Raw genomic sequence first — 13022 nt, forward strand, 5'->3', positions numbered from 1 at the left:
CTCCTAAAGAAGGAAGAAAGAAAAGAAAAAAAAGAAAAGAAAGAAAGAAGGAAGGAAAAAAGAGGGTGAGGCTTTAACAGTCCATTTTAAAAAAGGAATACATTGAAAGATGATACAAGAAAATTCAGTGGTTCCAGGGAGCGTTTTTTGTTGACCGTGGTTATATGTAATGATTGGTGTACATTCTACTGCCTTTCAGCAGAGAGATGGAGTGGGTGATTGAGAGCAATCCTGAAGGTGCCTGTCTTTGTTTATTTTAATGAGAAGTGATTTGGTGCTACCGCCTGGTGAAACTGCCTTAAGGTTACCCTCTGTAAGCTGGTTTTACAACTGTAAGTCAGATAACAAGAAGTCAGAATGTATTTGCCTTTCACGGAAATCTCTAAGCGTTCTTGTATCTTTTCATTATGTCTTACAGAATGGTGAATAACACTGAAGACCCCCAAGAGGCTTTGTAACGTCCCATCCCCATGTAAAGTATGCTCAGAACTTTTCCAGTAGTGTAAGTACAAGCTTACAACGGTTTTTTACCCCACAAAAATCCATTGTTGAACACTCAACGAGTTGTTCAGCGCATTTTTCTGTTAATTTGTCTAAAAATATCAGAGAAATGGTTACAATGATAATCAGCAGTTGGCTAAATTGGAGAGTTCTACTGGTTTGGTATTTGCTGGGCATTTAAACCAGGGAACAGTAGCATTTAATTCCTCACTTGGTCTGGTTGTTAACGTTATTTCTACTTTTCTGTTACTGAAAGAGAAGGAAAGTCATGCAATTCTTAGAAACTCAGCCTTGATGAGAGAAGAGGTAGTGTTAAAAGAGAGATCTCCATATATCTACTGAACGTACTAGGGGGATACCAGAGCTGTGCAAGAGAGTTTAGCCCCACTACAGACTTGGAGTAAGGGGATGAGTACACCATTAATGTAGTATTATATAGCAAAGGCAGAAAACCTAGGGCACCTAACCTGACATTAGAATTGGATGTGTTTGTCCAAGCAACCACTGCTGTATCTTGAATCCCAGTACGAATTGAAGTTGTCTAAATCTCATCCTTGAATTTGAGCCCATTACTTTGTTCAAAATTTTGAATGACTTCTGTCATGAACCTTCAATGTAACTGGTATCCATGCCATTTCTTCAATAAATAAGCAAATAAATTCAAAGTTTGAAGCTTGTCAGGCAGAAAGGAAAGGCTTGACCTGTATTGTGCTGTCATCTCTCTCTCTTTCACTGGCCAGTCCTGTATCACAGTTCCCCATACCTCTTTTATAGGCGCGACCAAATGCTTGTTCACTGGCAGTCAGATTCTTAAGATACTTTGACCTCTTGACTTCTGATTGTACCTTCTGTCAGACAGAGTTGGAAAGCGAAATCCTGTCTACAGAATAGATAGCAAGAAACAGGGCTGCTGCGAATGCAGTCAAATTTTCCCAGATGGATTATTTCAAGGATGAAGATTATTCATCTAGCGCATGGGCATTCATAGTGCAAGCAGCAGTGCAGTCACAAACTTATGTAAAGGGAGTCACAGCAAAAAGTAACAACTGCCAGGGGTTTTATGTTGGAAACTAAACTACTGGAACCACTGAAAATGTATTTCAAAAGGACTTCTTGATACAACCATCAGTTATTTATTTTCTATTGCTGGTGTCTTAGTCTTCTATTCAAAACTAGTCATTTCCTACTTTGTTGCCAGTCCCCTGAGCCACCTCCTCTTCTTTCTTTTAGCTGGAAATATGTTGGATTTCAGTGTTAAAATCACCACTTGAAATTGTAAAGATCTAATTCACAGCAGGAAAGAAGTCCGGAGGTAAGGCCACACTGCCCTATGCATCTTTATTATACTGGTTTGAGTTTGCAGAGTGATCTTAGAGCTCTTTTGTGCTTTATGTGAGCACAAGGACAGTTGGTCAGCTTTAACTTCTAATCAGTCTTTTAACAGAAACTTCCAAACTGTGAATTATATAGTTTTAATTTCCTGTGCTTTAGCTATATTTCAGTCATGTTCTGCCCCTGTGCAGTTTTAGTTGGATATCATGTTGTTTTGTTGCTTTCTGCAATCGTTGTGGCCCATTGATGTGCCCTGTTAATCAGCTGCCACCCTCCATAAGCGAAGTAGCAGCTTTTTTGATTTAATCCAGTATATGTGCAGTTAATATGGCCATCGAGAATGCAATATAAGTATAGGTCAGTAATTTTTGACTGAGTGAAAACTGGGGTGAACCTATTTGGAGAGGATTAGGCAGTATTAAATTAGAGGAAATGGGCTGAGATGACCCATTTAGGTATAAAGTTTCCAGATTAAACTGTAGATATATTTTAAAAAGGATAAGTGGGCATCGTGGTTTCAGAAGGGGAAAGAAGAAAACAGTCTTTTTTAATTTAAAAAAAAGTTTTAACTTAAATTCTGAATAAGGTGAAAATTGAGCAGTCTTAAAACTACCATGGTTAGAGAGTAATTTGGTTACTCCTACCATGGGGCAGCATCCTCTGTCAGAAGAGCAAAGTAGGCAGCTGGCTGCCGTTACCATTTCACCTACCTAGTTTTTATCCACGGTTGGATGAGTTAGTACGTAGGAGGAATTTGAGGCATGGTGTGAACACAAGATTCTTGATTTTGGTCTCACAGGAGTTAGTTGTTTATCTGAAACAAAGTCCTTCTGTAGCCAATGCAAGTATATCTCTGTTGGGTTCTCCATAAATGTAATGGGAGTAATTGCTTGTACTTCACAGGCTCACGGCACTACTAATGAATTAATATGTGTTAATAGTGAGATATCAGAGTTTGTGTTTGCACGTTTCAAACTATCTCTCAAAATACGATTTCTGATAGAACTAGACAGTTTCAACATTGTCACTTAAAGTTTACCTGAATTATCAGGCCAGTGCTTATGAATCTAACTGCCAGCTATGACAGAGCTGTCTTGGGAGGGAGTAAAAGCCTGCTGAGTGGAAAGAAAATCAGTGTGAGTAATGCAGATGAAAAAGGACTAGATGGAAGCCTTGTCATCGTTTCGGAAAAACAACAGAAAGAAAGGAAGGAGTACGTGAACGATACCCAAGTCAGCACACATTGAAGAACAGACAGTTGGAGTTGAAGTGTCTTAGGAAGTCACCACATGGCTGAACTGTGTTAACTGTCCAGCTTCTTTGAAATAAGACATGAAACACGTTAATTAAACTTGGGTGAAAGAGTACTCAGCTGATTTGCTCTTTTTGTCTTCAGTGACAAGGTATCATGTAAATAGCTGGTGGCTGTAGGAATGTTCAGTTGGCATTTTAAGCTTCCTCAACTGAAACCATGTCCTGTCTGAGCCCTTAATTTTACTTTAAGATAAACCAGATAAATTAATTCATTATTTTACAGGCAGCTAAGCCACTCTGAAAGAGACCTAAAAGAAATCTTGTTACACGTGTGCCTTTTATGCCTATTTCTGCGTTTGGCCAAATTGGCTTGTCCCCATCTGTTGAGTTGGTAATAGCAATCATCAGAGCCTTCTCTAAGCTAATTCAGGTTGCTAACCCAGGCAGAAACTAGCTGTGGGTGAGTTGGTTGGTTAATTGATTTTCTTGCTGGGTTAGTGAACTGATCTGTGGAGATTTCCACCGAGTCCTGGAGCTATGCAGAAGAGCAGGCTGTAGGTTGGTTCACCCTCTCTCATGCATCTGCATCCTCAGGACTTGCACCTATAGGTGTTCTCCTCCTGGTTGGAGCAGGGTACAGAATGATTTGGACTTGCCCTTAGAATATAGACTGGGTCTTCTCCATGTCATGTGAGAGGAAATTTCCCTAATTAGGTCTGGACTACACAAAGAGATGTTTGTTGCTTTAAAAGCATTAATTAGGACATGTGTTTCTTTTTGAAATGCTTTTAAATAAAATAAACAAAATTCTAATATGGAGGCAGTCATGTCCAAAAGCCCATGTTTTTGCTGTTGTGATTTATATTCTTCAAGGAGCCACTGTTATCTATTCCTGAGTTGTTCTCCAGGTATAATCTCTGTCTCCACTAAGACTGTGTGCCAGTAAAACTACACTTGTGAACTGTTTTCTAGTGGGGAAAAACAATTTGCCTTGTAGTTAAGCACAAAATTAGGGGTAGGTAAATTTCAGTTATTTACTGGGTTTGGATTTTAGTTTTCTGAAGTAACAAATTTATCTTTTTAAGAAAGTGTGTTGATTGTTGCTATGGGTGATAGATCCTGAGGGAAAACGAAGTCGCCTGAAATACTTTAGAACTTTTTTTTTTCTTTACGTGTGGAAGAGAGGTGGTAGAAGTCGTGGTGATGGCTTTCCTTGAAACTTGTCCCACACCTTGTCATATCTGGTGCTATAGATGGACCCTGTGGGATGGCTGTATGTGTGGTGAGAAAACACTCAAAGTCTGGCCAGGCACTTGGTCTGCCTTCTTGCAGAATGCCTGTGTAACTTCGAAGAGTCATTTTTACTTGTCAAAAGGCCAGCCCCTTTCTGCGAGTTCTTGATCTCAAAAATTAGCATAGTTTTACTTCCCTGCCTCACAGGGATATTCTGTAGAAAGATGTGTTTCAAGTATTTAGATACTCCAACTCGCAGAATTAATAGAGAAGAATTCTGAGATTCTGTCTGGATTTTAAGGAAGGATTGGTCAAATTCTGAAGTGAACTGGAGGAGGCAGAAGACAGCAGTATACCTACCCCTGTAATCTTGACAGCTGAGAATACCTGACTTGCCAGTCTGGTGTCTAGGACCACGTTTCAGTTTTATTACCACAACTCTGTTTCTTCATGTGGATTAAAGACAGTATTTTGGTGTCTTCATGAGATTTGCTTAGCTGTGTAACTCAAGCACACAAGTCCTGCCCTGATTCTGTTACAGAGCTTATATATCCAAAGTTTAATCTTCGGCTCCCAAATGCAAGAGCTCCTCCTTTGCTCTTGGCACAGGTTTGGGCTTGGGCCCCAGTTCAGCACTCAGCTGCCACTACAGCTTTTCTCTCTGTTTGTTAGTCCTTCTGATCCTTCATTCTGCCCTTGAATCCAGCCTCAGAGTTTGAATTCCTGCCTCGTTGCTGTAGAATTGCAACAATAGTAGGAAACACAGTTTTTAGACGAGGGGAAGGTTAGGGTTAGACAGATAAGGTGTCAGTGTGAATCAGTCTGTGTCTTGAGTAGAATTCAGAAGTATCTGGCTCCCAGCCCTGTGCTTAGTCAGAGGTCACTCCCTTTTGGAAGACTTGGATTATGACAATAATTGGCATTTATATTATATTTTTGCCTTGTAAGATCAATCTCAAGTTTGCTCTCTCTTTCCCAAAGATATAAAGCGGATACTATAAAGCCGAGTAAGTTACTCACCCAAGTGGAATCAGTGGCAAAACTGCTAAGGTTTGCTTACTGCCAATGTTCCAGCACCCAGTCAAAAATATTTTATCAGCAGTGAAGAATTTCAGAGACTGAATGGAAGAACAGCTTATGTAGAGGTAGTGAATCTGGGTTTGGGTCTCTTTAACTAGCTGAGAAACTTGAAGCCTCCTGAAGAAATGATATGTTGATATTCTGCTCTCAGCTTGCCTTCTGTAATTTGTGTAGCGGTGAGTATTTGATTACGTTGGATTTATTTTCAGAAGTTTCAGGCTGCTCTTATTAACTGTCACCATTTTGATCGAAAGCGTATGGTGGTGTTCTGCATTCATAAGACAGTGTTTTGCATTCATAAACAGAACTGGTGACGTTTAACCTCGATAGATCAGCTTGTAGTCTGATTTCACTCCTTGCCGCAATGTGAGGCTTTCGTTTCCCTGGGATGAGAGCAGTCATTACAAGCATTACATTTTGTTTGTGAATCAGGATGAATGGGAGTAGAGTCCTCTTTGAAAATCAGAACTGAGAGATGCAACTGCAGGAGATAATTATGCTAACGTATGGATAAGGATGGCTCTGTGTTCGTTGACATGATGAGCACTTGAGGCCTGATTTTTTTTTTTTCCCCTCTCTCTTGAAAACTGGTACAACTCTACTGCAAATACTGGAGTTGCAACTGATGAGCATAAGTGTTGGCTCAGATGAGTCAGATCGTTAATTCTCTGTTGCGCCCCACAATTCATAGCATCAACTACTGTTTTGAAGGCAGCTTTGCTTAATGTGGTGCAAAGCTTTGGGCATTTCTGAAATATTTAAATTGGCTGTGAATAAAAGGAGATGCACTTGTTCAGTAAGAACAGAAAAGGCCAAAGCTTGAATTGCCCCATCCCTGGAAACATTCAAGGTCAGGTTGGATGGGGTCTGAGCAACCTGCTCTAGTTGAAGATGTCCCTGCTCACTGCAGGGGGTTGGACTAAATGGCCTTTACAGGTCCCTTCCAACCAAACAATTCTGTTATTCTATGAATTTCAGATTACTAGATAGCGTTATGTCCTAAATGTCACAATTTTGTTCCTACAGTGCATTAGTGCAACCCACTTGATGGGTCACAGTCTTTGCCCCTGGATGTGTGCGCATGGTGTGCACTGTTTACGTTCTGATAAATGTCAACTACTTTGTGGAACAGCTGTAGCTCAGAATGAAAGTCCTTCTCTTGACCATCTTGTAAGAACCAGCTGCATCCTTTGGGATGGGTAATGGTGGGTGAGATGTGGAAAAGGAAGGGGTGAATGAAATTTTGCTTGGGTCCTTGAATCTCATAAAAACGTATGGAGAAAGGAACAAGCTTGCATAATATAAAGCATAGTTAAAAAATTGACAGACTGCACAGCTGGAAGCAGAGTTTCTTTGTAGTCACTGGTTGTGATAGAAAGCATCTGGAGTGGTACTTGATGTGAATTAGGTTGTTGTTATCAGACTGATTGATAAGCAAATTTTATTTCCTTTGGAAATAGCAATGCCATCCTTAATACCCGTTTTTGCTTGCTGTCTGCATCAGAGACCTCATGTAGAAGAGGAACATAGCAGCCCAGTCATATTGAACAAGGATCCTTGCACCACTGCATGGTCTGGGGACTGGGCATGCAAAGCCAGCCACAGCTGCTCTCTCTGCTAAATGTTTTTAATAGCTGGAGGACATCCATCTCCACAGTTGCTCAGTTAGTAATTCTCACTAGTACTATATGCACATACACCCAGGAAAAAAACTGGCAGGCTAAGGAGTTCAAGCTGTGAGAAAGGCTGTGATAGTTAAAACACTAGTTAACTAGTTGCAGAACGTAATTTTTTTGCTCTATACTTTGGGATAATCTACTTCAGCTGAAACTAAGCTACAACTTATCATGTGATTTTGCTTTTCCATTCAAAGGGCAAGATCGTGCCCTTTAAAGGGCATGTTACATTGCAAAAAATGATGGTGCTATAAAAGATAAGATGACAAATTCTGGAGATACTGTTAACAGGACAGCGTAGTGCTGCTACGGTCCTACCCTGGACCAGCAGTATATGACATACGTCAAAGAAGGGTAGAAGTTGGCATCTCTCCCCATCCTCTTTGCCACGGTTGATGTGACTTTATCAGAATCATTCTTAAACAAATTACCAGACTTAGGATCCTGTTCTAAATGCTTTGGCTCTAGCCCACATCCATATTATGCAGATCATATCAAATACAGGTCTTATATAAAAAAGCGCAACTGGTTTTCTAAGTCTTGAGCTTTGCAGAGCTTATTAGATAAAGCGATGAATTTTAATGGCAATTTGGAGAAGGACCTCTGCAGAAGAGGATCTCTTCAGTGATGCTACAGTACTTCCTACTCATGTACAGTAAGTAGAAGAGTGGAAAAAAAGATTTCTTGTGATCGTTAAAGAGTCCAGAGCCATTTTCTCAAGTGTTAGAGGTGTTAAGGCTGGTGTCTGGCCTTATTCCCAAATGGGTAATTGAATTGCTTTGAACTTCTGCAAGTTCAGTTGGACATGAACTTAGCTCATAGCTGTTTTTATGGGATTATTCTGCTGTGTTCCATCCCCCAGAAGTTCAGTGTCGGGTAAATGCTTCTTGTATCTGTTGGGGGCTTGGGCTCTGATAGTAGCTGAGAAAACCTTGCTGTGTTTTTCCTAATTTTTCTCTATGAGATGCAGAAAGATAAGGGAAAAGAAGGCCTCTGTATCTGGCCATGTACCCCCACTTAATATCAGTACTTTCAAAGTGGGGAGGGAGCCCTGTATCTAAAGGGTGAAATTCCTATAAAAAAGAGGCTAAATAAGTCTTGGTGGTATGAAAAGGAAGAGTATTGAGAGCAATTATGCCCCTAAACAGCCTTCATGACAGAAAGTGGCGTTAGAAGTGAAAAAGAGTGGTGCTGCACCTGGCAGGTTGAGACCTGCTGGTTATTTCATATCTGTGGATTTGGAAAATAAGTTCTTTTTTATTTAGCTCCTTAAAGTTCTCCCTTCAGTCTGATATTCAGGTACCTCGGGTTCCTTTTGGATGAGCCACAAAAGATAAGTATGAAGTTTTAATGCTTTATAGATACCAAGAGGCAGTACGTGGAATTGATCCATCTTACTTGGGGCGTGACTGCCAACTTAATGTAAGAAATGTAAATAAGCTTGACACTTCAAGCTACCTTTTTTCCTGTCAGGATCTAAATAAACTTGACTCATTTTAAGGGCCAGATTCCGTTGTTAAAAAATTGGTCAATTTTACTTTTGAGCTTAATTAGTACTTTGCAGAGGTCTTGCTTTCAAAATATCAAGGGAGGAAGAATGCACGGCAATGCTCCTTTGGTTTGCTCTCTTTTTCAGATATCTCCCCAAGGAAACTTGACAGCCTTTTGTAACTGGTGAGAGTTTTGCTAACTGATGGGAAGATAAAGCATGTGATTATAAGCTAAGATCTCCTAGTGTTGAGGATGTTGTGCTACACTGGCAGCAAAGTTTGCCTAAGTTTGACTGCAGCAGAGCAGTCAACAGTCCACAGTCTTTGTTCGCAGGAAAAGCATTTGCTATCTTTATTTTCTGCTGCACACGCCCACTCATTCTGCTTGTCCCTATCTTATTTTACTTCTTGTTACTTTTGCAATTGATTGTATTTCACAAGGAAAAGAGCGGGGGAAGCAAACTGGATTATAGCTAGCCAGAGGAGTTCAGGAGGACAAGAGACTCCTGCAGCAATATGGGGGGGATGAAGTACTGGAGAATATCCATTAATTAATAAGGTGAATGAAATTATGATGATTCTAAAATGGCTGATTTACCTAACTACTTCGTAAATTGATCTTTAAAAAGGGTGAATTTATTAAAATATTTTTAAAAGGGAAAATAACTGAAGCCCTGCTAGAATAACAGTTCTAAATAATGTTACTGTAGTTATTCATTAAAAAGCAGTAGATAGTTGGCAGTGTTGGAACATGTTCAATAATACCACATTTTGCAATATTTGTTTTGGGTTTTTGATGGAAAATTCCCTGTTCCTGCAGTTGTTTTCAATATATAAAACTTACTCAGAAGCATTGTTTCTAGATCTCATGGTTGTATAGAAAAGCACACGAAAATGTGAATAGGAGTTCAAAATCAAGAAAACTGGTAAGAAGTATGTCAGATGCAATATATGCTGTGTACGTAAGTATAAGCAAGGCAGTTTTTACATCTGTATATGACGTTAGTGAGACCATCGACGAGATACTGTGTCTGATTTTAGTGTTCTTATCTTTTTAAGCGTTGAAAAATTACACAGAAGTTTTTTAAAAATATTGGAAGGCTAGAAGAATACTTGCATGGACAGGCAGACTGACCGACCATTGATTTTAGTTTTGTGTGGGTTGTTTGTTTTTTTTTTTTTCAATCCTTGCCTCTTTTTTTTTTTTTTTTTTTTTTCAAATTGCCAACATTTCTCCAGTTGTTGTGTTAAACATAGTATAATGGATTTAATTTGACAGTAGGTTTGCTACTCTTAGATTACTTTCTGTAAGCCTTTTTAGAAGCAGTCCACAGATGAACAGGACTCTGTAGAACACAAGTTGGAAATCATTGAATATCTTATTCTTATGGCAGAGGATGGCCTTGTCCATGAGCCCTTGCATCTCTGTGTGATTGAAATTACTGCACATGCGCAGTGGATCGCTGCTGCATCAGCGTGGGGCAAATTGGAGGCCAGATCACTTTCCCACATTTCCGCGTGTGACAAAGTCAACCATTTCTCTTGCATCTAAGAACCCTGCAGTTCGTTATGTGTAATTCACTAGTAATTCACCAAGGGATACTTAAGATTCACTAAAGGATTGTGTGTAATTCACTAAAGGAGATTAATTGGGTCTGAGAAGCCAGATCTGGAGGCTCAGATCTGACATTTTAGACAAATTAAGGATCACACCCAAATCTTAAAAGGGAATGACTGGCTGTGGCAACAACTGCTGAAGGAAATGTTACGTTCTGTGTTGCTTGACATTTTTGAAGCCACCTGGAAAGTTGTGCTTTTATCAGATGCGAGTTTTTTGGTTCATGGGGCTAGAAGGACAAAAGTTTTAGGTTTGTGGGTCTGTGACAAACTGGTAATCTACAGTATGTTTTGGTATTGAATACTGAGGAGTCAGTAAAATAGGAATTTTGAGTAGAGGTAATTCTGGGTGGAGGTTCTAGTTCATTAAGTTCTCCAGTTCAACAAAGTACTTGAGCACGTGAAACTTGGTGTTGACAGATAAATGACCCAGGAAATGGTGACATTAGAAATACAGGTAAGAAATGACAAAAATGGGTTTATCTCTAAGGAAGGACAAGCTGGCATATCTAGTGAAAATCATCTTGAGGCCAGATGTTTTAAGAAGACGTTTTTGATTTGAAAACCATGCTACTCAGAGCTGATGTGGGGGGCTTTCAGGCTCTAGAGGCATTTGTGATGTGAGTCAGTAAGTCAGTGTGACACTTTCCACAAAGCTTGGAGAAAAGGATTGAGCAGCCCTGCCTCCCCCAACGCAGAAGCCAAACCTAGAACACAATGTCTGTTTCCAAATGCTCCTTGTCAAGCTTTGAATGTCTCAGTCTGAGATGCAGCTTCCAAATTGTAGTTGTTACAATTCCAGCCACTTGCTAGTCTACTGCTGCATTGCTTGCTGTGACCTTGGTGTAGTAGAGTAATCGGGGTGCTTGTCTTTTAAAATTTAAAATGGCTTGTAAGTTTTCAGTAACCAATTGTCAAAAGGACATCACATTCCTGTTGCACTGAAGTACTTAGACGGCTGTAATCCATCTGTCTTCTCACATAGTCATTTTCTTGGATGGGAGTCATCCTCTTGCGTTGTCCTCTTGCTTCCTTCTCCCATGTACAACACTTGAAACAACGAAAGAGGCTCGGTATTTGCTTGATGAGGCCAAAGATAGGAGCTTCTTCTCATTTCTGTATTTTCCAGGCTGCAAATGCCATTTTTGTGGATTCATGCATCCTGGCTTTGTAGCACCGTGTCTGTACAGCTACACTCTAGCTACAGCTCTACTACACAAACCAGTTCTTGGTGCTGTTCTTCAGCCCCAAGGCCACTTGGCTACATCCATACTACTAGACACTCTTAGCCTTGAGACTGAGTGGCTGCATCAAAACAGAGGGTTTGGGGTTTCTGCTGCATGCAAAATCTTGAAAAAAGCCTGCGAATTGGTCAGGAGTGCATTGGTTGGCCAAAACTGTGCCAAAGACAGTTCCAGTGACTTAATAATACTGCAGACAATGGTGTGGAGATGCTACGGTGCCTGTTCCTGGGCACTGTTTAATTTACTAGTATTCACATGGCTATACCCTGGGACTCAAGGATAGATCTGTTCCTGTTGCCTTTCAGGTGTGTGTTGTGAGGTGTTACTTCCCCTGAAGAGGTTCCCTTGCTACATCCCTAAAACCTATGGGCTTGGTTTACTTTATTGTGGTTCATGTACCTGAAAGAAGACTAAATGTAGCAATTGAAAAAGTTTTGTCAGCCATTGGCTCCTGTTGGGGATTTCCTCTGTGCAGTGCAGCAATGGAAATGAGAAGTTATCTTCAAAATGTGTGGAGATAAATAGGCAGCCCTGTCTATGGAAGGTCTAGCATAATCGTGACGGCAATCATCCCCCTTCTGGTTTTCATAGGGTCCTTGGAACTCTTACTTGACTTTCTTGAGGCTGCTGTTTGTCTGCTTTCACTTGTAGGGATTGTACATTAGCTCTGTCATATCTTCTGGAGTTTGAATGATCTCTTCACCCTGCTCTCCTGCAGGAATTGTAATAAACTCTTGACTCGTAATAAGATTCACAAGAAGGATGGAAAATGCCTTGATCTCTTTGCAAAGTTCTGCCTGCCCTCCATCTGCCATCCCTTCTTCTTGAGATCTTGAGTACTGAAGATGGTGATCTTGTCATTTGTATGCCATTTAGATCTGTAGTGAGGAGACTTGGGAAGGAAAAGAGATTAAGGGAGTATGTTATGATTTCCCCCCCCACCCCCAGTTCCATTTCTGGGCTTTGCAGCAAATAGATAGGATACCCATTGTTCCGGTACTTTGTGAAGTTTAGGAGTTAAAAATGCTTTTGATGAGCCACCATGATGATTGAGTTACATGAGAAGCCTGCCTTTGGAGGGGAAAAGGCTGTAGACTTATTTCTTTAAATGAAAGCTCAGTAGTAATTGGATGTGCTGCACTTTCCTTGTTAGGGCAGGTGATCTGTGACAACATTGCAGGTTCAAAAGTTACTAACTTCAGAAATGAAACTTCAGAAATGGGGCTTCAGTCAAACCAACTTTGGTCCTACAGGCCAGTACAATTTCTGCTAAATGTGTTTTTATCTTCCTTTTTTCAAGGTAGCAACAAAAAGTTAGGGCAACTCTAAGAATCACTTGTAAGAGTCGAAAGAGTTACGATTCATAAATCTCATGTCATAACTGGTTAGAACTTCTCCAGGAAAACTCAACCTCTGTCCTCTACCTAACAGTTTTGGAATCTGGGATTTTTCTCCGGTGGATACTTAGTAATGGGAAAAATTTTGTCTGAAGTGAAGTTAAGTTAAGGCTGCAGCCTTAATTACTGAGCAACCACTGTCTCTCTGTAGCAGCAGTTTATGAAAAGCAAAAGGGGTTTATTGTAGAAGGTGTAGGG

At 40.3% G+C, this 13022-nt stretch overlaps 1 protein-coding gene across 1 annotated transcript in view; it reads left to right on the forward strand.

The window, feature by feature from the left end:
• Positions 1-416: 416 nt before the first annotated feature.
• Positions 417-13022, forward strand: part of LOC104623198 (homeobox-containing protein 1) — a gene marked incomplete at its 3' end in the record, with an annotated part of 13317 nt that continues 711 nt past the window's right edge. The window contains exon 1 of the mRNA XM_010290210.1: positions 417-502. Within this exon, the coding sequence (XP_010288512.1) occupies positions 480-502 (23 nt within the window). The remainder of the gene's footprint in view (positions 503-13022) is intronic.

This window comes from Phaethon lepturus, unplaced genomic scaffold, assembly GCF_000687285.1.
Source record: "Phaethon lepturus isolate BGI_N335 unplaced genomic scaffold, ASM68728v1 scaffold47276, whole genome shotgun sequence".
Lineage (NCBI taxonomy): Eukaryota > Metazoa > Chordata > Aves > Phaethontiformes > Phaethontidae > Phaethon > Phaethon lepturus.